The sequence below is a fragment of the Phlebotomus papatasi genome, chromosome 3 (assembly GCF_024763615.1).
Source record: "Phlebotomus papatasi isolate M1 chromosome 3, Ppap_2.1, whole genome shotgun sequence".
Taxonomy (NCBI): Eukaryota; Metazoa; Arthropoda; class Insecta; order Diptera; family Psychodidae; genus Phlebotomus; species Phlebotomus papatasi.
The window spans coordinates 35,629,842-35,656,304 of NC_077224.1; the positions used below are offsets into that span (position 1 = coordinate 35,629,842).

Below are 26,463 nucleotides of genomic sequence, written 5' to 3' on the forward strand. Positions count from 1 at the left end.
CACAGAGAAAGATAATCTCTCGATTTTGAGTTATTATTATTTTGGCTTCTTACTTTTCATGTTTTTGGAAAAAATTGAAACTCTAATGAATGCTTCAAAAAAAAAAAAAAAAAAAAATAGGTGTGATTAGAAGGAATCACACCTAAAAACGTAGTTATATTTGTTAATTTTCCCATCCGTCTATTAATGGCGTAGAGGTCAAACTGTGAAAGATATCATCTTCCGTACTTCGCTGATCCCGCCCATAGTAGGGCTTTTAGAGAATTTTTGTATTTGACTATTAAATACATAAAACATCTCTTTTTTAATACGAAAGAGTCAAAAATTGAGGGTTAGAAAAAAATCACTTTTTTCCCTCTTACTAAAGCAAAACACAACTTTAGATGGTCGTGGGAAAAATTTCATTTTTGGGTCACCGGTCCCCCAGTCGTCCTTAAAAGGTTAATCTGTTCTTTTTCTAAATTGTACCGAGTTTTTAATCCAGAAATAAGCGAAAGTAGGGGAGAGTCGGCAGGTCTGAGGGACTTTTTTATGTTTTGACTTTAAGGCAATATTCCCAAAACTCAGAAAATTATCTTGAAAATCATGTATAGTGCTTAGTATAATCACCAGTATAGACTTTTCTAAAATCACACAATTACTGTTTTTGTCACATCAAAGTATAATCCATCATCGCGTCTCAAACATGCAGTCTCTCCCCTAATACTCATTAAAATACTCGTACATAAATCGGTTTTGAATTAAGTTACATTTTACTATGTTTTAATTTTGAATAATGGATGATTGCATAAGTTCCTGCCCGATCTAAAGATAAACTTCTATGAATAGAAATAATAATGAAATAAATTCCGAAATGTTTTTTTTTGTCAGCCTCAAAACATGCGTTGCAAATACAATTTCTGGATTTCCAGGGTGAAAAGATATCACAAAGATCTTATCGAGTTGATTAGACCCTGTGCACATGCAAATACATACAATACAATACACATGAAATAGTTAAACACAGGATCCAGAATAATCCAATCAATGATAATCAGGCTGAAATGTATGCAACCCTCTGATTTATCATTATTGTTTCAATCCAACATCATAATCACTGTAAAATTAATTATTAACTGGCCAAAAAGGAGTTCCTGCTAAAAAGGGTCTTCAACCTACAAATTATCACCCACACTGTGCTGTGATATTTTGGATAAACAGAGTAATTTGGTTAAAAAGATTTTTTGTAAACCCTGCAAATATTTAATTAATCCTTTCATACTGTTTCAAAGTCCCCACATTCAACTTTAATCAATTGAAAGTTTTCTCGGAATACGGAAAGCATTATCCTAATTAGTTGTACATATGTTTCTGAAACTTTAAAATCTCGTTATAACCTTGCTAGTCTTGTATTTTATGTACAACACCATTATAGCTCTTTGGAATGTAAATCACGCGGGTGTTTTTGTTATAAAACTACCCAGGGCATTTAGCATCCTTCTATGAAAACAATTGAGAGTAGAACGGAATGAACATGTGTAGAAGCTGGTAGAAGCTCAGAGCTAACATTCATTCTCACACTTTTCGCCCATAAGTTAACACCTTCCCAGCATTTTCCACATTATACTTCAGAAGTTGAAGAAAACTTTTTAGGCACTACAATGATGAAACAACATTCCAGAGAAAAGTATTTGTGTTCTACATCCGACCTAATTCCTTCAACTTTAACTTTCTTTCAGGAGACGTTCCACTTGACTTGGACAATGCAATATGTCTTCAAGATGAAAATTCACAGATCAATATAAGTGATGTCAGTAAGTATTGATTCTTTTAAGTCTTGTCTAAATTGTATACAGAGTGTAGGAAGAGATTGTTAGATTATTTTGAAATTAATTAGCACCTTTAGCCATTCTTATGAGTGGAATTTCTGCTGAGGCAATTACAGAATTTTACACCTTCATTTCCTTCCATCGACGCCCATATTCATTTTCGCGCGCGATTCTTTGTCTCCACAACGATTGGTTAACCAGCTTAAATTAACTTTTTATTGTCGATTGGGAGAGATAAGAAGGCCCAAAACCTGAGGAAATAATCAACACGAAATTTCTCATGTGAAACAATTTATTTTACGAATGGATTGAAAATTGATGTGTAATTAACACATCTCTATTTCCCTTAGTTGCTTCCACGTGTTTTCTGGCATATATTTTATTCCAAGAATTGAGGAAAAGACTCTTTTTTTTTACTAAATGCCGGATGGAACTCTCGATCAATGCGATTGAGGATCAATTCATCAATGCTGTTGATGTTTATAATAAAAATAGGTCAGAAAAGTTTAAATTTGGCCGCTGATCTAATTGTTTCTTGACTTTTTCTCTATTTCCAAATTTTAATTATTAAATGTTTTTGTGAATTCTAATTTTGAAGAAAAAAAAAACGTATTACAATATTTGACAGTCCTGTGTCTGACCATTTATTTTTTATTAGACCTAATAGGATGAACGCTAAATCATGAGAAATATAACATTTTCAGCACGATGCAATTTTACAGATCTCGTCTATTAGTCTATTAACTTAAGAGCAGAGCCGGATTTAAAAATGTGGGAACCTAATGCCCATTTGTGGGGGCCCCAAAAATCTGACGTTTTCCAACAGTGTTAAGTTAAGTGATTTCCGATGCAACGTTGTGAACGAGATGTCAAATTCTTATAATTCAAAATTTGACATCTTGTAAGATACGAAAATAAAGTTGCATCGCGCTGTTTATTTTATTTATGTATTTATTTATTAAATAGATATATATTCATCGACAATGCCTCAAAAGCGCAACAGTTTACAGAAACGATGATTGATTTTTTCCCTATTACGTCCACCGCCATCTCGCGTTGGTAACCAACCTCCAGAGGCAATTTGCGATCTTTCAAGACTGTCCGTACTCTTGCCCTTTTCCAAAACAATTCAAGAGTTTTCTTTTAATTTTCAGATAAGTTTTAGGGGAAACTGGGGCACCACCAAACACGGGGTTGCACCAAACACTAATTTTTATTTCTAATCTACTTGGACTATCTCAACCATATTTTCAGTAGACAAGCATCCCTATAGTGCCTATAAATTCCTATAGGTCTTATCCTCTGATATCCAATATCCGATTAAAAATCGCAGTATTTGGTGCTACCCCGTGTATTGTGGAGCCCCAGTTTCCCCTACAGATTGTACATGCGAGCACAAATGTTTGTGAATTCCCACTGGGGACTTACGAAACGCTCGTAGTATAATCCAGAGGTGTGCAAGAACCGTTGAAACCGAATAAACGTCAAAATAAGTTTGTTCAGGTAGCGTTTTGACCATTGACATACAAGTTTCATTTGACGTTAGTTCGGTTTCAAACGGTTCTTGCACACCTCTGGAATCTACAAACAAATTCTTAAAACTGTGCACTTTTTCACAAATATTGTTCATTACAGTCTTTTAATGAGTATTTTAATTTTTTTTACAAAAATTTGCACAAAAATGTTCGTATAAATAGAAATGGAGTAGCAAAGCGTCTCAAGCTCTGTGAAGTGCTCGAACTCGTGACTTAGATGCTATATCTCAAAAGTACTTTTGCATCATACTTACCGTTTACCAATTCACAAATCGATTTAAACCGTTACTCAATAGATCGCCCAAAACAACTTGGGAGTAAGAAAAATATTTTACCAATAAATAGCAAAATTTTTCTACTTGCATAGAATATTTATGAACAAATGTTTATGAAAGAAAAAAAAATGTTTGTTGAAAGATTATGTTACGATTATTTAAAAAAGGGAAATTTGAAAAAGCTGTATTTTGTAACTATATGGATTGATAGTGCTTATCAATTTAATTCATTCACTCAATAAGTATAGGGGGAGGTGGAGCTACTTTGAGCCGTTTTTCGAAAATTTCTCATGAAAACTGGGATATAACGTAATGGAATATAGACAGACAAAACAATACTGGATCTAAATTAAATTATGATAAAGTCCAGCTTACTTTAGAAATATACGAAAAAAAAACGTATTTCAATGTAGCTCCATTGCTCAAAGTAACCCCACCTCCCCCTAAGAGCACTCATAGAGCCTAATCCTTTAAGGACAAGTAAAACCTTTAACCTTTAACCCTTAAAACCAATTTCAAGTTTTACTTTGCCACCCCATTTTGTGTATACTTAATATTTCTTTTTATAAAATTTGTTGAATAAAACAGTACAATTACAATAAATACATAATATTATCGAATGAAATGTTAGATTTTATCTATGAATAGTCTGGGAAATTTAAAGATAAGTTTAATGACGACATATTAACTGCTGCAATCTGTTTTTTCCCACTTTTATTTATAGCTTCATGGGTTTTTTCATTCTCAAAGTTTATTGATCTCAACATAAATCAATCAATGAGCTACCCCCAAATGCCAAATAAATTAGCAATTGACAAAACGTGAGAGCGAGGACTTTCCCCATTCAGTTATGGTCAGTCACTCTGATGATTTTCCTCTCTTTATAGCCATGCACGATAAGCAATATAATTTGGAAATTTGTTTATGGGGAAGTTTATCATACACCAGCGCTAAGAATAAAGTTCGTATTTGAATAAAAGAGATGAGAAAAATTAATTTATAGAAGAACAAGTGGATACGATAGAAGAGAAGAATGTGATGAAGCGTATTTGGAGTGAGAATGATTTCGGAGACGAAAAGGAAGGTTTATTTGGGAATGTTTTGTGTTCTTCGTTTTTCCACATTTTCCTCCAAGGCATTCACATCTTATTTTTTTCTTCTCTGCTTATGCCTCAGCTTTTCTCTCCGTTGGTCTCGATATCAATTGTTTGACGTCATCAGACCCACAAATAACATCATACAATTCTTCTAGGTGGAGCTGGGGATGTGAAGAGTTCGGGATAAAAAAAAAGTGTCGGGAAATGTATCGAAGGAAAAGTCTGCTAGTGAAATTTTGTGGTTTCCCTTAGGGGCTTTGGGTGGAAAAGTGCGTGAAAAAGAAACAATTATATGCGATATTTATAGAAATGCAATTACAATAATATGATGAAAACAAACCAAAATGATATCTTAAGCATCTTTCCATTCTGGTATTTTCTTCCACTTCAGCTAGCACTAACCGCAGTTGAAATTCAACCTCATAGCATTCAACGTCTTGTGGCAACACAAAATGTTCTATTTTGAAGATTAGAAGACTTTCTCGTCACAAATAATACCACAGAATATTCATCAATTGGCTTTAAGACTGATGGAGTCAGGAAAGATGGAATCAAGAAGAGAAATGAAAAGGGCAAATTAGAACTTCAGAATCAGAGATTATGTCTGTTCTGTTACCATTTCGTTGACAAAAAAAGCAGACAAGGGACCAGAATATCAATGAAATTTTAATGAAAGTCGTCTAATTTTGTAAAGGCATATGTACCATTTGCATTTAAATATATAAATAGCTTTCCATGAGAAATAGTTCAAATAGAAGTTTTTTTCTTAGTAAATTATTTAGAATATATATGTACATAATATACATTCGAAAATCCATTTTCATGCATAATTTAGATATGTGGTTTCTTCTTGACATTTATCAAAAGCACTCTGAAGAAAATTGTATTTCTTAGAATTTATTGATATGCTTCTCGAAGAAAAGAAAATAAACTTTTATCTCTGATTTTATTGTACAATATGTCATTTGATGCCATTTCTCTCTTGACCTTTTACATTTTATTCCCAAATCAAGTTACGAGAAAGCTTCTGACTTTTTGACAAATTTTGATATATTTCCTACCTTGTAAATTAATTTTTACAACAAGCTCCACAATTCAAAGGCAAATACTCAAAATTTAAAAATTTCAATTTGGACTTTAATTTGTGATTTATTTAGAAATCTTAAAAAATAAAGTTGTAATTTTAACACTGGTAAAAATATAAGGATCAAATTGAACCAAATTTGATACATTTGCAAAGGATGGATCAAATAAACATGTTCTTATTATAAATAAATGTGTATTCAGAGTTGGATATTTGATCCATCCTTTGCAATAGGATTAAATTTGAATCAATTTGATCCTTTTATTTTTACCAGTGAAGTATTCTAAGGCAAAAGACAAAAACCTTAATATTTATTGCAACCAAAAAGAATCTATAAGTTTTTTTGTATGATATCCAACAAATCAATTGCATTCAACCTTATTTCTTTTTAAAGTTTAGATCCTCAATAAGAAATTGATATAATTATCATCCAGAGTAAAATTTTAAGAAATTTGTAAACAATTTTCAGTTCCTTTTACTAAGCACATATTTTATGAAGCATTTTCAACATTTTACAGACCAAATTGTTTATTTTATTGCCAATAATAATAATTTACTAACCCACAATATTTATGCGTATTGTTAGTTTGATATTAGTTCTATTTAAACGTGCTGTAAATTTGCTTAAAATTGTGAAAAATTTACAACGAATAGTGTTTTTACAAAACATAAGAAAATCTTCATTCATAATTTTCTGTCATTTGAAATACGATTGAATTTTCTGAAATACTTAAGTGACAGAGGTCAATGACCACAAATGAAATGACACAAACGATATTCTTAATGAATTTCGTTAATAATCCCAGATTAATGTGAATATGTATAAGGGTAATTCATATTTAGTAGTATATAGATTTGCAATAAAAAAGGCAATTGTCCCAGAACTCAAAATATGCTCATCATTGCTCAAAATTGATTGATTCCCTGATGATTTGTGACTCATACACCCGGCGCGAAATAAAGTTATTACTTCTTGAGAACCACGTGGCAATATTTTGGATTTTCTTATCTCAGTGGAAAGCCCATGATTTTTTCTTCCCAGTCCCTAATTACACCGGGCCACTTGGCACAGAGATCGTGCCAAAAGCCAAATGATGTGTTAAGAAAAACCAAAGCGATGATGAAAAAAAAGACGGGAAAACTTGGAATCAGCCGGTGACAAGGAGGTAAAAATAACCCATCACGATGAGCGAATATGTTGAATAGTGATTTCCGTTGAGCATCTGTCTTGTTCAGTCGCAACTGTAATTTAAAAGGTCGCAATCGAGCAGTTCAATCGAGAATTGCGATCATGATTTCACTTTATATTTCTGCACGCGGGATTCTCTCAAAGTACGTAAATCACCCAATTTTAGCGGGGAATTACCAAAATAATACCATGGATATTTCGTCAAAGATACTATCAAGTGGAACAAAGTGGATGATTGAAAAGAATTAAGCACAAAAAAGCAGAGTGAGAGAATGAGAAATTAGATTTTTTTTTTAAACATATACACATAGTCGCACAATCCCAATATGATTTCCCATTTGCAAAGTTTCTCAAGGCTCTGCTTACGTCTCTACACACTGAGCTATTTTTCTGGTATACTGCCTCTATGTGAACCTCTTCCTCATCTTGGCGATTTCTTCATCATTTAATTCCCTTCTTTTTTATTCTTCAAACATTTTTCTGTGACTCCCAATTTGCGTCGGACAAAATGACCAAAGAAAACTTCACAGACGAAAAAGCCATAATTCTCTGTTTTAGTCACTCATATTATTTTATGTCAATTTTTTTTTGCTGACCAAGAAGTAAAAAAAAAAAAGAAGTAGAGTTTATTGAAGAAAATCCATGAATAATTTTTTAACATTGATGAAACATTTAGCGACTTTGTCGTGAAATTTGTGAATCAGAAAAGAAAGAATTATGGAAATACGCTTCGTAGAAAGATTGTGTGCTTTTTGTATTCTAAACTGCTTTTAAAACATGCTCAACAAAAATTTCATTAGCATCCAATTCATAGAGAAGCGTAAAATTGTTGGTTGCTTCACGTGACAGCATAAATAAACAACTTATCTTACTGGAGGAAAATCTAAGTATTTAGCACATGCATGTACTAAACAAACAAATGACAATATTATCAATTTTTACTTTAAAAAATATCTATCAACTGAATATTTTTTTTTACTTTTTGAGATCTGCAAAGTTTGTTTGCTAATTTTGACAAAAAGAATATTTTTAAAACAATCCTTGTATTCCTAGTAATTTCATATTTAACAAATATTGGCAGTCATAAATAAAGGAATAAATATTTTTGAATTTTTCATGAACTAGAACTAAGATATAAACCAAAGAAAAAATAAGAATGAACTTATTAGAAATGTTTACAGTATTTGGAGTTTAATTTATGTATTGCATAAAGCAAAACCTAAACACATTTGTAATTTTTAATTGAAAAAGAGAATAAATAATTCATATACAAAATGAGAAATTAAAACCAAAAAAACACAAGCATAACATTAAAATTCAATATTTGAGGTTTCAAACAGGAAGAACGTATGTCGATCGTTAATCTATCAGAATAAATCTCGATTTTCGTTTAATATACATCAATCAGTTACTAAATACCTCATTTTAATCTCATGTAAAATTTTAATCCAATCGCATTCGATAATAATTGGCTTAAAGCTTTAATTGCTTTGAATGCCTGCAAGCTCTAGCCATTCAGAGAACGCATCGAAATTAAAACAATTTCAAAATACGTTCTGATACATAGACCAACGAAATGTCAATCAATAAACACTAAAAATCAACGAAATGTTGGAGCTTTTCAACAGGAATGTACAAATGCTTAAATATGCAAAGCTTTTGGGAAGGAAATAATTCGAATAAATGACAGTTGAGCGATTATTCGATTCCTTAAGCATCCGAAAGTTTTTCCTGAAATGCATAATGAAATTAGGGCTTGAATATAATCATTAGGTTATCTGTCAGTCAAAAAATATTCGATGAAATCGAGGGGTTGTCGCATATTGTGTCGGCCAAAAGTTTGTTGACAAATCTATATTCGAGAAACCAGGTGGAAAAAATAAAAGGAAAAATAACTTTTTAAAATTTTTCTTTTTGCAAATGAATTGCTTGTAATCCATATAGATGTTATTTATAAGTTTCAAAAAATTTATTAATTTTATTTCATATCAAATATAATGGTTTTCCAAGAGTTGATAATTTTTATCGGCTTAAGGTTTCTTGATACATTCGTAAAATTTACTCAAAATGGTCAATCTTTTAATTTTTTAATCCATTTATATTTTGAAATTATGTCACTAGAAAGACAAATAGTGGGTTTACATATTTCTAAAGTTTCCAGTAATCAGTTTATTCCTATAAAAGTAATGATAAATAATAGTCAAATTATTTCTTGTTAATTTATAATTAGGGTTGAAATGACAAGTTACAAAAAATTAAAAAAGGGAAATCATCCAGAGATACTACCGAAATGAATCTGCGTTGTCAGTTCTTTAATTTTATGGAAAATAACTACAGTATATACATAAAATCATCAAAATTTTTGGTAATGAGACACGAGTAAATTTCGAAAATGCTGCTGGCAGACCCAGGGTTTCGACTGAGAAAGTTTATAACCGCATTATAATTATCTGTGATAGTGACCTCATGATCCCTGTCCCACAAATTTAGAGTAAGTTGGTTGCTGAACGGACGAATGGACACGATTATTACAATAATCAAGCTTAAATTGAGAAAAATTGAATAAGAATGGTTCGATAACTTCTATAGGATTTCATGAGATACAGATACAGGATTTCTTCAATTAAAATTTAGGAGTTTTACTTAAAAGATGTTAAAAAAGTTAATCTGCGTATAACCATTTATCCACATTGAACTTGCTTTACCAATGAAATCCTAAGAGTCATCCAATCATTCTTACCATTTTTCTCAATTTGAGCTTAATTTTTGTAATAAAGTACGTCCACTTGTCATTTCAGCAACCAATTTACTTTAAATTTGTGATTTGTCAAGTAACTTTTGGTCGACACTGTGTATATATCTCCATCAAAAAAATTATTACAATGTCCAGCGCACAATAATTTTTGTTTAGTAAACATGTTTTTGACATTTCAATGAGAGTGAGAGAAATGTAGATCTAGTCATCTCGCTCTATCTCATAGGAAATTTTGAAAACATGTTTACCAAACAAAAGTTATTGTGCGCTCGGCATAAGTCTTAATCGTTTACCAATATTCTAGAAAAAATATTTGCATTTTAAAATTATTTTTATCTCAAAAATTCAAAAAAAGTGAATTTTTCTGACCCCCAATTTTTAACTCTCTCGTTCTTAAAGGGTTAATTGTTGGTACTATTTCTACATGAAATGTTGATCGACGTTCAAAACTGAAGTGTTATTTTGCAAAAATAAGATATATATGATACTTTGCACCCTTATATGAATTTTAAATTGAAGCTTTAGCGGATTTAGTAATCTTACCCTCGCTAAATCCATAGCCTTAAGAAGGTCTTGCAATCCTAAATAAAGAACAATTTTAATAACTTGTTAAAATGAAACGGGTAATTTGATCTTAATATGCATTCCTATGTCAAAATTATTCCCTGATAATAAAGATTTAACAGTTAAGTCATGTGGCTTTACAGGTCTTAAGATTGTATTACAATCCTAGAGATGAAGATAAAATAATTCCGGATTTTGACTTACTATTTCTTATCCCTCTTATATCTAGTACCAATCAATGTTAACGTTATTAATGCAAATAAAATTTTTTTCCACAAATTCTATATTGAAGGATAAAATTCATAGTAACATTTTTAAGATAATTATATGTATATATAATATTTTTGAGATATAATAAATAATGAATCATTTACGCACTGCAGTTGTATAGTAATATCAAATTCAATTAAAATATTTTTCAATAAATTCCACTGCAATGCATCTAATCTTTGAGGGATATGGTCGCACTCGTGATTCATATCCATATGCAATAACTCCAAGAGTACAGTTTGTATTATCTGGAATAGATTAATAAATTTCTGAGTGATCCAATATGCATGGGAAGAGCACTATGTATACACTTATTTATTTATAAATTCATGTAATTTGGAATATTTTGCACGGAATTTCTTGGGCAAATATTTTCCAGATAATTGCAGTTCAGACAAAAATTATTTTTTGGTTTATAAATCAGAACTAACTCAGACTTATTACGTATTCCCGTCTAAGGGACCCAAACTTGATCCAATCGTTTGAAAAATACGATCCAAAAAATTAAGTCTTTGGAAGGTTAATGTTTTGAAGAGTGAAAAAATAAAGAGAACGCCATCTATTGAGAAATGCTAGTATCAAAAAGTAAAGATACTAATGTTAATTATTTATTACCTAATATTAATTTACTTTTTTAGCGTTTTCAGCGCTAATTATTAAAATGATACCATCTTTATTTATTAGTATCAATATTTTAATTGATTCACTTAATTTTTTCATTGAATGATATCCGTCTCTTCACTGAATTGGAGTAATAAAAGAATATTCTGCAGAAGCTCTGAATGCGAAATTTATTATTTTTCACTCGATCCTGAAGACTGATAAGGATAACTTTTAATAAAGATTTAATGTTAAACCTCGAAATTGATATTAATAGAAACTGGTCAATTTTTTGTGTGATGCAAATTTGAGGGATGAAAACACGGAAAGGTGTGAGATCACGGAGGAAAAGTGAGAAAAAGTCTGATGTGGCAAATGATTCAGAAGTTTGCAATTCTCTTTTATTTTCCCCGTAAGATAAACCTAGTGCTGATTTAGGTGTCAATTAGTGTCTGCCAGAGGTGCAAACAAGAACAGCAAATGGTGTGAAGAATTAACTTCCAGAAATTATTTTACACTCTCAAATTAATTGTATGGGATATTAAAACAATATATGAGGAGAATTAGAAAATGCTCTGTTTATAAATGTAATGGGGAAAGGAAAGAAAAGAGAAAATAGCAAATGAAAAAAAAAAACAATAAATTCACCAGGCGACTCCACTACATTTTCAGAGACATTGACTATTGAAGGGGGTTCATCAATGTAAAATTTGTATCCCTTTTTACCAATTTCTTCGGACTCTTTGCGTAATTAGCATGAGGAAATACTTTGCGGAAATGTGATATATAATTTATCGTTTCCATCGCAATTGATACTCTGCACTGTAGAAAAAATACAAAATTAATGATAACCATCGTCTGGACTTAAAGGTCACCTTGAAATATATATTAGAAGGTCACTGTCAATAGATAAAAATCAACACGATACAGCACAATGGTTTCCCCCGCATTGGCTCTTTAAAATTAAGCAAGTATTTGCGGAAGAGTTTGGTGGGTGAAATGGATGGGCTTCTTGTATTTGAAGAGATTGTGGACAAAATGTGGAAATTTGAGTTTCCCTCAGTGGATATCGAGTGGCTCCCGAACACACACAGGAAAAGTGTTGGTTACGCAAAATTGAGATTTTATAAATAGACACTGTGTAGCTCATAGTTGTGAACACCACAAAATGATCTCAAGACTCAAATTTAGTTAATTTTCATATTTTACTCGTGGAAGGATCCAAATTTTCTCTCGTTTTTTTTTTTTTCATCTTACTCCTCTCCTCTTTGTGGTCTTGTGCCTGGGGGTGACACACTCACAAAAGGTTAATTTTCACTTAAATCATGGGTTAGCATAAGTGATCTTGAGTCATTTCAATTCTCAGAAGATCTTTGGCATAAATTTATGAATGAGGGATTTGAGGAAATGTGAGGTTTTTTGGGGTATAAGAGAGTGAACTCAGTGAAAATGACAAAGGATATATAAATATTGAAAATTCTGTCGATGACACACTTTTCATGGCACTTTTCCAACAGTCCCCATGAAAGTGAGATCAGTAGTGCTTAAATTTTCATGTGAATCTGATGGATTTTTTTGGTTTTTCCTACAATTTCTCCTCATCCAGTTGAAGTTATCCAGACAACCGATCCTGCATCAGCATCTGCAATGTTTAAGAACGGCGAGGGATCATCCCAGACACCACAGTCACTTGGCAATAGTACAAATGCAACGAGTCACATAAGGCAGAATGCATATGTGAAGATCACAGAACAACCAGCCCCAAAGGCGCTGAGGTTCCGGTATGAGTGCGAGGGCAGATCGGCGGGTTCGATTCCGGGTGTCCATAGTACACCCGAAAATAAGACATTTCCCAGCATTCAAGTGGTAGGATATCGTGGCAAGGCCGTCGTTGTTGTGTCGTGCGTCACGAAAGATCCACCATACAAACCACACCCGCACAATCTCGTAGGCAAGGATGGCTGTCAGAAGGGTGTGTGCACAGTGGCCATAAATGAGGATACAATGAATGTCACATTTAGCAATTTGGGGATTCAGTGTGTCAAGAAGAAGGACATCGAGGATGCTCTCCGAATTCGTCAAGACATCAAAGTGGATCCATACAAAAGTGAGTGATTTGAATAGAAATTCTCTCAACGCTTTAAAGTGGAATTGAATCCGGTGGTAGAATCAGGAAACTCTAATTCTAGCAGTTTGAATACCGTTGTTTGGATCAGCAATTGTTGTGGTCTACACGTCACCTAGCTCAGTAATTTCATATTGTTATAAATATTCCTGATATTCGTGATGAGAAAGTCACGACAATTCTTGATCCAAGCGACGATTGTGTGCAGTTCTAAAAATTAAAGTTCCCATTCTATATGCCTTTTTTTCTTTACAAAGCCGAAAAAAGGGTGATATTTGTTATAATTCAATGATGATCTTATGTTAAACTGCTAGAAAATAGTAAAAATCAACATCGATAGTAAATAGATAGTCTATGAAATTTATACTGGTGAATGTTCACTAGTAAAGCGTTCATCGAGTTACAGAATTCCCTCCCAGGTTGAATTTAAATTCTAGCAGTTGGGATTTGTTCTCAAGCGAAATCAAGAAGAGAACGTAAATTACGTCCTCTGTAATGGGGTGTAATTATAAAAAAATTAATTATAAACAGAGTGCTAGAAAATTACTACTTCGATTCTAGTACTTTTGTTGCCCTTACTATTTTTTGTGATTAAATCTCGCTCATTTATTGTTTTAATGTAAAACTGTCATCTGCTAGAAGATATAGTTAAATTTCTAGCAGTGTTTAAACTTTTTTAATTGCAAAATCAATAGTAACCCTTATTAGTTTTGTTTTACCGATTCTTTTATCGAATCAATTGTGTGCTTCCTACGAAAAATCCCACGAGCAATTAAGTAATTTAGCTTCACCGGGTCCCTCTACAAAAGTACTATAAACTGCTCGAACGGGTACAAGAATTTCAATTTCTAGCACTCTCTGCTATTTCTAGCACTTAAGTAGAAACTGCTAGATTTTCGAATTATTCTCGTATTGGAAGAATAGTCTTTATGGACTATTAAAAGCAACACCTTAAGAATGTTTCTTTGATCCTAGATTTTAGCTTTCTTCGGTTGAAGATGATGATCCCCTTATCAAGGATATTGAACGAGAAATCTTTGAATTTTAACTGAAATTTCAACGTAATTTGCAGCTGGATTCAATCACAGGGACCAACCCTCGAGCATCGACCTGAACTCAGTGAGACTCTGCTTCCAGGTGTTTGTGATACATCAGGAGGAGTATGTTGCTCTCCCGCCAGTTGTGTCGGATCCTATATTCGACAAAAAGGCCATGTCTGATCTCGTTATCTGCAAACTCAGCCATTGCTCATGCAGCGTGGCAGGTGGTCAGGAAATGATACTCCTCTGTGAAAAGGTTGCCAAGGAAGACATCCAGGTGCGATTCTACGAAGAGAAGGATGCTCAGGTGGTATGGGAGGCATTTGGGGATTTTCAGCACACAAATGTACACAAGCAAGTGGCGATCTCATTCAGAACACCACGATACCGGACACTTGAAGTGGATCAGATAGTTAAGGTAAGTGAATGAGACAAAAGTTCTATATCTGTTACCAAATATCCCTGATCTTTCCCAGGCATTTATCCAATTGAAACGACCATCCGATGGAGCAACTAGTGATCCTCTGCCATTTGACTACGTACCCCTTGATTCAGGTAGGAAAACATTCTGGTCACTGCGTCAGGGTCTGAATCTCAACAAGAGGAAGACCTCAACCTCCCTCGAGGAGACTTTTCAGCAAATTCTCGCAACGGATCGAGAGATGTTTGGGGAAAAGGCGTCAAATGGGGTTGTAGGGGATGTTGTTGTTGTGGACACACAGGTTGTTGAAACACCGCCGGAGAACATTGTAGATCCGCCAGTTAATATAGAGCAGCAGCAGATGGCAAATGAGAAAATAACTGAATGGATGAAGACAAGTGAATTTGAGGCATCTGGAGTGAAAAATGATGGACGTGAGGACGAAGATAAAACACTAAATGAGCTTCTTGATCAAGTGGCAGAACTCGATGAGATCTACACTGATCATCAACTTAGACAGCAGAGTATCATTGAGAATGAATTGTCTTGTCTAGAGAATTCTATGCCAAAGTTGCCCGGGAAAGAAGAATCAATGGATATTGATGATATTTTTGATGATGCTGCTACATACACAAGCCTCCAGAAAGCCTTTAAGAATCCCATTACAATTCCCATGGATGATTACCCTGTGCCTCCACCACGTCCTCCCCATTCGGCGAATTTCTACGATCACGTTGAGCAGGTGATTGTTAATCCCCCAGCTCCAGTGATTGATGTGAGTCCGTCGAAGGGGGATAGGGACGAAGGTGAAAAACTTCCTCCACTTCCGCCCAAGAGAGTGAAAAAAACTCCAGGAAGCACCCCAGTTCACGATCCGCAAGACAAGGAGAATGACTCAACTAAATTAATTGGATCTGATTTAGAAAGTGGACTCAGTAGCTTCTCAAATAGCCGCCGAAGCTCAACACGATCCCTAACACCACGTCCACCATCCCAGATTATCATTATGAGAACACCAGAACCTGGACAGAGGCCCACAAGTCCCTCCAATAGTCAATCCAATACCTTGCCCAAACAAAAGAAACCCGGTTTCTTTTCCAAGCTCTTTTCACGACGCAAGAGCAAGGGTGATACTGGTACTGTCTCACCCTCAAGCAATAGAACTTCTCCCAATTTATCCCGGGAACCCAGTATCACAAATTTCAGCTCAAATGATCCCAATCGAGCTTCCGTCCGCTCCCTCAAAGTGCCCACGACCACACGAAAGACGGGCAAACCCGTAGCACGTAGTGCCAGTTCTGTGTCTGGAAAGAGGCCCCATCTCAGTCCAGACATCATTCACATCCCTCTGAAGGGTGAATCGTCGAATTCACTCAATTTGCGTAGTGGCAGTGGTACTCATCTCTCCTTCCCTGGCAATGATCTCTACGAACGTGCCTCCACGATCACGCTCAACAACAATGATCGCAAGACAATGTCAGCTCTCCAGCTGGCTGACTTGCCCCTGCAGGACGGGAATATGGAGTTGATTGCGATCGCCGATGCACAGAGCTTGAGAAATTTGTGCGAAGGTCAATATGGTGTTCAATTGGACCCCAGTGTTGATCTCACTGAGGCTGAACACTATGCTCTGTACACATCAGTAGCACCCCATGCCACTCAGAGTGAATTCGACGAGACTTCCGCCTATTATGCCCCCGTGGAAGCTGGTGAAATACTCACACCGGCCGAAGTGGCCAAGAGACTCACCAACAATCTCTAAAGGAGCTCAATTTTTGGATTACATTGCCCCCCAAATTGTTTTCCCTTTTGTTTTGTTTTTTGGCGGGAAACTTTCAGAATGGTTTAAGTTTTGGATTAAAATTGAATCGAAATGATATGGCGAGGCGTTGTACAAAATTTACATGTTAATATTTTTGATAAAATGTCTATTAGCAGATAAAAAAAATTGAGACAAAACTACGAAATACTGTAACTTTAAAAAATTAATCCCATATTTTTCAGAGAGATTTTATTAAACTTCCTGAAAAGGATCTGGAAAAAGATAATTTTAGACCACGCCTCCTTCAAGAGTTATGGTTTGTGAAAACTTGGAAATGAAAAATTTGTTTTCAAAAATTGAGTACCGTAACTTTTATCGTCCCTGCGAAAACTTTAATAACTTTTATTTAGAAAAATCTACTGTATACAAGGCAGTAACTTTTTGGACAGTATTTCGCACGAATAATGTCAAAAAAAATATAGACCACGCCCCTTAAAATCATTTGTATAGAGTTTTACAAAGGTTATGACATGCTCAGTACTTCTAACAAATGTATAATAGGGTGGAAGGAACATCCGTTCGACAGGGAACACCTATTGGAAATTTGTTCAAAATTTTGAAATAGATGTTCAAATTTCATAACTGAAATGATACAAAATAGGATACCAGGGATACCAGTAAGTCATGACACAAGTTCTTAAAGTGCCAATAGATATTCCTTTGACCCTAAAACAACGAAGACTTAACTCGTAAAGCTCGCGATATTTATCTATAAGCTTACGTCAGTACTCTACGAATAGCGAGAATATTTTCAAATTTTTTTGAATATTACGAAAATACTTGGATGGTAAAAATTATAAATTTTGGGGAGGGGCCAAAACTATATACATATAAGTGTGGCTTCTAAAGAGACTTAAATAACTTAAAACTATATTAATTGGTCCACTTTGGATATAATTTAATTTTGTATTTTATAGGGGGCGTGGCCTAAGTTTGATCCCTAAATTTAAATAATTTAATCAAGTGCGAGCAATTTATTCGAATTGTATTGCCATATTAAAAAGAAAATTGAATAATTTAACTTTAATTTTTGCTGGCTTATCGCTTAAAGGGCGGATCTTGCCTAAAATCTCTAAAACCGGCTTTTAGTAAAGTTTAATATTGATATTTAATACTATCTTCCTGTGATATATGGAAATAAAAAATAGAGTTACAGTATTACATAGGCGTTCAAAAATTGCAAAAGAAACGGTCTCCAAAGCTCTAAAACCCTCTGAAAGCCCCATGTATTGTTCTTTGGTGGGAATCTTAAAAATTCTTACTCTTCAAAAAAGTCATATCAAATGCAGGAAAAACAAGATTCAGCTTTTTTACACTTATTTCTATTTTTTTCTTTTTTGTAGTACTTAAGCATAAGCGACCAAAAATTGAGAACAGGGACATGCTTTACAAAAGAACACAAGAACACAATATGTCAAGGAATCCCCAGCAAACCCTCAATAAACCGGATGGTAGTAAGTGGCTTTTCTTCTCCTCAAATTCTTTTTTCATATTTCATTGGGGGTTGTGGGGTAGTTTCTGTCCCAATTTCTCAAAAACTAACCCAGAGGTACTTTTATTTTGTACTTTAAAATTTTTACTAAGAATCCGTGAAACTTGGTTCTAGTCATTTCACATTTTTTTTTTAAATATTTACAAAATAAAAGTAGTTCTGCGTCCTTCATTAGCTTGGTGGTGGATTCGATAATTTGTATATTTTTGGTGGTAGAATTTTTGGGATCATGTCACAATGTGTTTCGCTCCTTCTTTTGCAGATGGGATGAACTATATAATATTTTTAAAATTGGGAATATCTCGTATTTTAGTGCATTTTTGCTCCCCTTTTTGTAATGGAACATTTTATTGCAATGGAACCATTTTTTAATGGAAGGTCTTGGCCAAATTTCAAAATTGCAGGATTTGTTACGCGATTGCCCAAAATTTAAACAAAAAAATTGTATAAAGACTTTTTTAGCGAGATTCCTGGGTAACTTCTCCAATTATCAAAAGTTCTGAACTAACAGAAAATTTAGGAAATATAATAAGAGAACTTCGAAATTTTGCAAACGGTACCAAGAAAGGAAAATCTCGTTTTTTTTAAAATAATACTGTTGACTTTGAAGTGGGCAATCTCTTTTTTACTAAATCCTGCAGTTTATTTAAAAGAAAAGTGAACTACAAGACCCTCCTAAAACCCCGAACGACAATTTTTATCTTTCGATATTGTCCTGGTGACAATGACAAAACTTATTGGTAATATTAGGTAAAGAACATGCTCTTAAAAAAACCTAGTGAAAAAACTAATTGTAAGAAATTGATAAACCAAAATAGTATTTTTTATAACAACAAACCATTGATAAAAATATTTTTAAAATAATAAATTGCAATCATATCCTGAAATTTTAAGAGAGAAAAGTATAAAAAAAAATTGTAATTTGTGCGATTTAAATCGAATTATATTTGACAAACAAAAATATTAGTCAAAAAAAGTACTTTGTATGTTTAAAGAAATTTTAAGAATTTCTCCTCAAATTGTGGAAAGTTATTTGTTGATGAATTTTTAACATTATAAAAATTGTTTTTTCTTGACAACAAACAAAAAAGAAAACTAAGAAAATATTGTAATTTTAGAGAGACAAAAAACAAAGAATTTATTAATATTAAATAAGAATACAAGCAATTTCTTATAGTGTTATTAAATGTTAAAGTAAAGATTTAGATGAAATTATTATGATTAAAAGGATTAACAAATTAAATTATAAAATCGCAATTGAAGAAGTTTCAATTAATATGATTTAATTTTTTACCTTATTATTTTGGAAAAAAAAACAAATTAGTGAATCGAACAAAATTAGAGATATCTCAAGCAAAAGGTGGGCATTTTAAGTAAGTCTTTGATGTTGTGTGTGTGGAATATATGTTGCAAATAACAAATTTCTAACCTTGAGTTTTTTTTAGTGAAATATCCTAGATGATACTTAGTGATTTGTTTATCTAATTATTAGTTAAAAGATTCCTTATTTTATTTAAGCTATTCCACTAGTATGTTTCGTTTTTTTTCTATTTTATTCAGAAAAAAATGGTCTGCATTATTTTTTTTTATTTGGTTAATAAAATGGAACCAGAAACACTATCATTTTAATATTTCTTCGATTTTTGGTACTTTATCATTCTATTTTTTCACGCTTATTTTCCATCTCTTGCAAGAATTTTCTAAAAAACACTTTTCACAAAGAAAATTTTTAAAATCGGTAGTATAGTTAGGATATTGTTAATGAGTTTTAGTAGAAAACAAAAATTTACAATCAAAATTGGAATTTTCGGCCCATTTCTAGTTTTGCTTGGTGAACCTAGTAAAAAAGACCTAGGCTTCCATTCCAAGTTTGTCAAGGAATGTGAGGTGAGGTCGAATTAGCTATTAGAATATATTGACATGGGTTAAAATGTATGGGAATGTATTGTCATGAAAATTTGGGGGATTGTGGAGCAATATACAGGAGGTCCTGGGATTATGCACATTTTCAGAACCGAACAAAATTGCACGAAATGACTTTATATCCAGAAAACAAATTGAAAAAAAAGTCGATGATAGAACTGCTCTATCTTTGAGTTCGAGCAGTAAAAAATTGTAGTGTTTACAATTACCCCATATTTACTGCTGCCTCAGTTCCCCTAGATTCTGTACAAAATTACTCCATTACACCTTATTGTTTTCATTTATGAAAATTAAAATAGAGCAAAAAAACTTGAATTATTTCATGTATTGCTTGCTCCAGCATATATTTGAATTTTTCCACAATATCAACTTTTATAAAACAGCTTGAAAAGCATATTTCCCTACAAGATATAGAAAATGATTTACAGCAAAGTTATAGAGTAGTAAATTTCCTCTGAACATGAGCTGATTTAAAATCTCTCGCATCTCCGGAAAACTAATGAAAAATTAAATATCCGTTATGATTTTTATTCCAGAGATTCCCTGATAATTTTATCATACATTATTCTTCATAATAGTTTATTAAAAATTATGTAAAATTCCAAAATTTTCGCTTCGAAGGCAATAGGGTACAAAGGGGTAATTTTGAAGAGAATTTCTTTTTCAAATTTTGAGATTTATTTACAATTTCAGATGTATAAAATTAAAGACCACGAAGAAGTCCTCTTCTTTTTAGTCGTCTTCTTTTCTTCTTAGTCCATCCGAAACTGAGTGAGGACATCATAAAATTCAAAATTATGTAAATCTTTTTAACTATAAATTGCTACCAGAAAAATCACTAAATCAAGTTTGGAAAAGAATAAACATTTTACGAAACTTTTTTGTGGGCTATATGATTTACGATCATTTCGTAAGTCTCCAGTAGAAATTCAGAAACGACCCTAAGACGGCGATAGCCGCATGGTCGGTGGGACAAAAAAACAGAAATGAAAATAAACAAATCAATCAATCAATCAAGATTTACGAACAATTTTACAAAATATTCTGTTCTATGGAGAATAAAATTAAGAAAATTAGGAGAGGTGTCTAGAGTCCGTTTCCGTTCATCTTCTGCTAAATAGCCCCATGTAGAGAGATTGATTCCATCTCTTTATTAAATGAAATCATGAAAGTTACACACGTCTGTTAAATGCAATTCTTAAAATTCATCTAACCAAATATAAAAAAAGTATTAGATACATTCTGCCAATCTCTATCTTGATATCTAAGATATTTCTAGCTCTTGCATGATTTTCTTGATGTGCTAAATTGATTATAATAAAAAGGTGAAGCGTATTTTGTGCGAATATGTGAATCATTCTAATTTTCATTTAATTGGACTAACGCCTCATACAATTAACATTTAATTGGCGCTTAACTGATAACTTCTGTGTTTGTCTGACATCATTTTATAGGGCAGAATGTGGGCTTTCTCAATATCCCTGTGGCGGATTCAATTAAGAAGGAGCCGCGGGGTAAGAAATGACAGAGTGAGTGTTACTGCAGCACATCACTAATAATATTCTCGCATTGATCTAATCTCCGGATAGATCTGTCACCGGGAAATCAATTCATGTTCCCTGGCACGTACAGGAATCCCCAGACAACACCCTCACCCCAGCCAATGTCCCCAGCTACACCGGGTACCCCAGCCTACCAAGTGCCCAACGTAGTGCCCGCCTTTGCATCCCAACCACCCCATGTCCAGCCACCCAACTACGAGATGGAATTTGCCGGAAACTATCCCAGCCACTTTCACAGTCCCGGCGCCTTTCCGCCTCCGTCTCAGCAACCCCTGCAGCCGACGCCACAGTGGAATGTGCTGAGTCAGGCCAAACCACCAGCCCAGCTCAACAACCTCAGCCTGATGACGCCAGCTCCGCAGGCCGCCGAGGCCGTGCCGGCGACATACAACGGTGACTCCGCCACAAACCTCAGCAATCTACTCATGGACATGGACAGTCAGCAACTCACCCAGCTCAATTCCGCCGAGCTGTCTGGCCTCTCGCTTTCCCTCCTCGACGGTCACTTTCCCGCCTCGGCATCCGAGGCGGCAGCCCAGGTGAAGCAAGAGGCCGTCGCTAGGATGGACGCTGAGCAGGACAACATGACTGATAGCTTCACGAAATTGACAACGGCCACCCTCAATGAGATCACCAATCTTGGCAATATGTACAACAGGAACAACAATTGACGCCCTCAGCCACAAGAGAACAAATTGTGAACGCAATGACACAGTGTCTATATTTTTTAATAATTTTAAAATAATTAAAATTGTCTCTTTTTATCTCGTTAGAAATTTTCTGTGTTTATTCAATTTTTTCCTTAACACTAAAAGAATATTCTCAGGTATGCTTTGTGCTCTCTGGCAAATTTGTGTTTTCGGAAATGTAATTTTTGATGAGATTCTATTGTTAAAAAAAAATAAAAGAACAAGATTACTAACATCTAATTTACAGAAAATTAGGAGACGAATTTTTCCTCTAATGATTATTTCGGAAGCATTAGGTACAGGTAATTGTAGGTTTGTATATTAATGCCATTGAATCATAAAATTACTACATATCGAAGCAATTTATCAAACACGCGAATGATGGAAGAAATCGGTAAAAATCGACGATATATTATACTGATTACAACCTAATATGCCACTTAATAATATGCTCTACAAATATCTCGGCGGTTCCTTTACGAAATATCAAAAAGTTTAATCATAATGGCTCCGGCCGCTCCGGCACATCTTTTAGATCACGAAAATTTCATGAAGTTGAAATTCGCATCCCTTTTCTTTCTCACGCGTTTTGCATATGTCTATCTCATTCTTTCGCACTCCAAATTCGATTGAGCTAAATTGAATTTGTTGTGATGTTTAAAAGAAGAAGAGTGCGAAAAAATGAGATATGAAAGACATATGCAAAACGTGATGAAGAGATACCAATTTCGACTTAATGAAATTTTCCTGATCTAAAAGGTGTGCCGAAGCCATAATCAATTAATTTTATTCGTTGCAGAATCGAAATTTGAATTCCTAATTTCTATTTATCATTTACCAAGTCTTAGCCTAATAGGGGAGAGTAGGGCAGTTTCAATCATGTATGGCTTGTGAAAATATAAACGATTCAGAGACTTTACGTTCGTAACTCATTACAAAATTTTCCAATATCTAGACTGTCTTAAATTAACCTAATGAATAAATAAGCAACACAAATAAGTTCGGTGATATTTGTAATTCATTTAGGCCAGTAAAACGGACAGAAATTGAATTTAATACGATAATTCGGCCGAGATAAAATTCGCGATTGTTTGATTAAGTTAAATGCCCCACTCTTCCCTAATTCATGACCGGCCTGGGACCCAAACGGTAACTTTATTTCGAAGATGGTTTGACATAACTGATAAATATAGATACAAAAACATGCACATTACAATAACACTATGCAACACGGTTTTGTTAACGGAGATCTCACATGGTACGTTTGATAGAGTCAAGTCCCCTGATTAAGAATCTGGTTTTGGTTTTGCTCCTATACGTAACAATTTTTTTTTATTAATACTTTTATATTTTTTTCTGCTTTGCCTTACATTATCCGTTATATCTCAGGTTCTAGTGAACGGAACTTGAAAAGTGTGGGTGCGTTAGAAAGCTCATTAGTCGAGCTTCAATTTTGATAATTACAAAAAACCTTGTAAAACCACTCCTTCAGGGTGTAAAATTGAAGTTTCTCTAAAAATTACCAAAAAAAATGGTCCTAAAGTGAGGTTTTAAAATTTTGTATAAAATAAACTAAACAAAATATTAAAAATCCAATGATACCAGGTGATAGGCCACACTTAGAACTACAATTTTGCTCATCTAAGACATCTCGCTCCGATCACTCTAAATGCCTCATTTGTTGGTTTTTGTCATTTTCCAAAAATATGAAGTACCTATTTTAGAGCATATTTCCTAAAGATTTCTGAGAAAATATCTTTTAAAACTTATGTGAAACATACACAAATGTGGAGATTCTTCTTTAAATTGATCGGGGGCCATCAACATGAATCAACATGATTTTCATTGGCATCACTAATCAACATTCAACCGCGAGAAGAAACCCCTAAATTCATTTTAGAATGCTTTTTTATGATAGGTAGAAAACGCATCAGCGATCATTTCGCAAATATATTTCAATGACTTTAGATCGTACTTTCATTTAAAATTAGCCTCTAATAGAAATAGTATTAGATGGATCGATGGAAATAAATAGAAACAAAAATTGAATTACTTAAAGGAAAATTGGGAGCTTTTTAACAATTGGAAATGTAAATAAAAATCATGTTGATGATTTTCCGATCGATTTAAAGAAGAACCTCAACATCTATGTATGTTTCACATAAGTTTTAAAAGATATATTCTCAGAAATCTTTAGGAAATTTGCTCTAAAATAGGTACTTCATATTTTTGGAAAATGACAAAAACCAACAAATGAGGCATTTAGAGTGATCGGAGCGCGATGTCTCAGATGAACAAAATTGTAGTTCTAAGTGTGGCCTATCACCTGGTATCATTGGATTTTTAATATTTTGTTTAGTTTATTTTATACAAATTTTTAAAACCTCACTTTAGGACCATTTTTTTGGTAATTTTTAGAGAAACTTCAATTTTACACCCTGAAGGAGTGGTTTTACAAGGTTTTTTGTAATTATCAAAGTTGAAGCTCGACTAATGAGCTTTCCAACGCACCCACACTTTTCAAGTTCCGTTCACTAGAACCAGAGATATAACGGATAATGTAAGGCAAAGCAGAAAAATATAAAAGTATTAATAAAAAAAAATTGTTACGTATAGGAGCAAAACCAAAACCAGATTCTTAATCAGGGGACTTGACTCTATCAAACGTACCATGTGAGATCTCCGTTAACAAAAAAAGTTGTGAATTTGTTGCATAGTGTAATAGTCGGTGCAAACGACAACCGAAAACTGAACTTTTTCCTAAATATTTATAGGGGAAACTGGGCACCACCAAATACGGGGTAGCACCAACTAATTAGCTGAGATTCTTTAGCATCTCAGCTTTTGTGGTCACAGGTGAAATCCGACCTTGTCAGATCGGGCCCAAATTTTGAATTTACACGTTTTGACACTCCATATAGATCACTAATATCATATGCGCCAAAAATCCATTTTCGGGGACTTCCGTCCCGTTCGAAGTACAAACGCATTGGGGAGAGAACGTAAAGAAATATCGACAAGCGGTTCTCGGCAAAAGTTAAATGTCGATAGGTGGCTAGAAATTCATGATGTCAGACCCACCCCCTCATCCCCCTTCAGCCATTTTGAAATATCCCCAAATTTTGTTTTTCAATAACTCAGCCCCTAAGAAGGCATCGATTGATCTCAAACTTTAGTATGTTATAGCTGGGCCTTAGAGCCTTCAATAAAAAAAAAGTCCCCCCGACCCCCTGACCCGAGCTAGAAGAGGTCAAAAACTTAATTTTTAAATGGTTATATCTCCGGTTCTAATTATCGGATTTTGAAAAATTTTGGTGTTTTGGAAAGTTCTCGTGGAGTACTACAACCCTTATGACACCCCAATTTTATCCGATTTAATCGAATGTCCGATTAATTGAAATATCGATTCTCGAAATTTCAATTTCGAACATTTCGAAAACTAGACTATGATTTTTCTTTAAAATTTAGTATGTTCTAGCTGTGGTCGAGACCTTTCCAACGGTGGATCGCCCTCCTCCCACAGTGATCCCTGACCCGAGCTATAATCAAAAATGTCTTGACCAGACTGTATTTTCGGTGTTTATAAAGCGGTTTCAGTGAAATTTAAGTATATTGTATCTGAGATTGAAACCTTTCTAAAGATAGGTCTCATCCGTTTCTACCCCAACGCACTGTACCCCGATCCGACCCTTATACGAGTTTCAGACTGGAGGCTTAACCCAGTTCTTGAAGGTCTCGAAATCCTGAATAACAAACAATTTTAATGGTTTTCCAAAATCTAATGTATCATTTGCCCTTAATATTCAATCTCAAGTAAAAATTTTCTGAAAAATTTAATCTTGGAAGAAGTTAGAGAAGTTAAGCCATTTACCTAAACCTTAGGTCTAAAGCCGGCTTTACTATACCGAAATTTACTGGACCTATCTCTGCTGTTTTAACCGATTTCAATGAATTTTTTTTGCCTTGTTAGTCTTCTATAGTCAAGCTATTTAGAATAGAAAATGACCAGTGCTAAACCCAGATAAACTTATGGTAGCTGAGATTCTTTACAGGTGATCTCGAAATGCGTGCATGTCGGGATGCTTACAACTCAAACTACTTGAAAATGCGACTGTGAGTGGAATTTTCAGAATAAAGAATCGTTTCGAACAGTTCGCAAAATGCGATTCTTTACCCCCAATATTCCACTCAAAGTCGGATTTTCAAGTAGTT

General features: G+C 33.8%; 2 protein-coding genes across 3 annotated transcripts in view; both read left to right on the plus strand.

The window, feature by feature from the left end:
- Positions 1-19,334, plus strand: part of LOC129805458 (embryonic polarity protein dorsal) — a 48,341-nt gene extending 29,007 nt beyond the window's left edge. For both annotated transcript variants that reach the window (XM_055853374.1, XM_055853375.1), the window contains exons 3-6: positions 1,719-1,793; positions 12,784-13,284; positions 14,375-14,760; positions 14,819-19,334. In XM_055853374.1, coding sequence (XP_055709349.1) covers positions 1,719-1,793; positions 12,784-13,284; positions 14,375-14,760; positions 14,819-16,525 — 2,669 coding nt within the window. In that variant the 3' untranslated portion in view covers positions 16,526-19,334. The remainder of the gene's footprint in view (positions 1-1,718; positions 1,794-12,783; positions 13,285-14,374; positions 14,761-14,818) is intronic.
- Positions 19,335-21,504: 2,170 nt separating this feature from the next.
- On the plus strand, positions 21,505-22,338 carry LOC129805459 (uncharacterized). The gene is made up of 2 exons (XM_055853376.1): positions 21,505-21,529; positions 21,590-22,338. Exon 2 carries the CDS (start codon positions 21,613-21,615, stop codon positions 22,231-22,233), a length of 621 nt encoding a protein of 206 aa, XP_055709351.1. The 5' UTR covers positions 21,505-21,529; positions 21,590-21,612; the 3' UTR covers positions 22,234-22,338.
- Positions 22,339-26,463: the final 4,125 nt, after the last annotated feature.

Coding starts and splice junctions, on each gene's coding strand:
- LOC129805459 (XM_055853376.1), top strand. CDS start 21,613: ATGTTCCCTGGCACGTACAGGAATCCCCAGACAACACCCTCACCCCAG.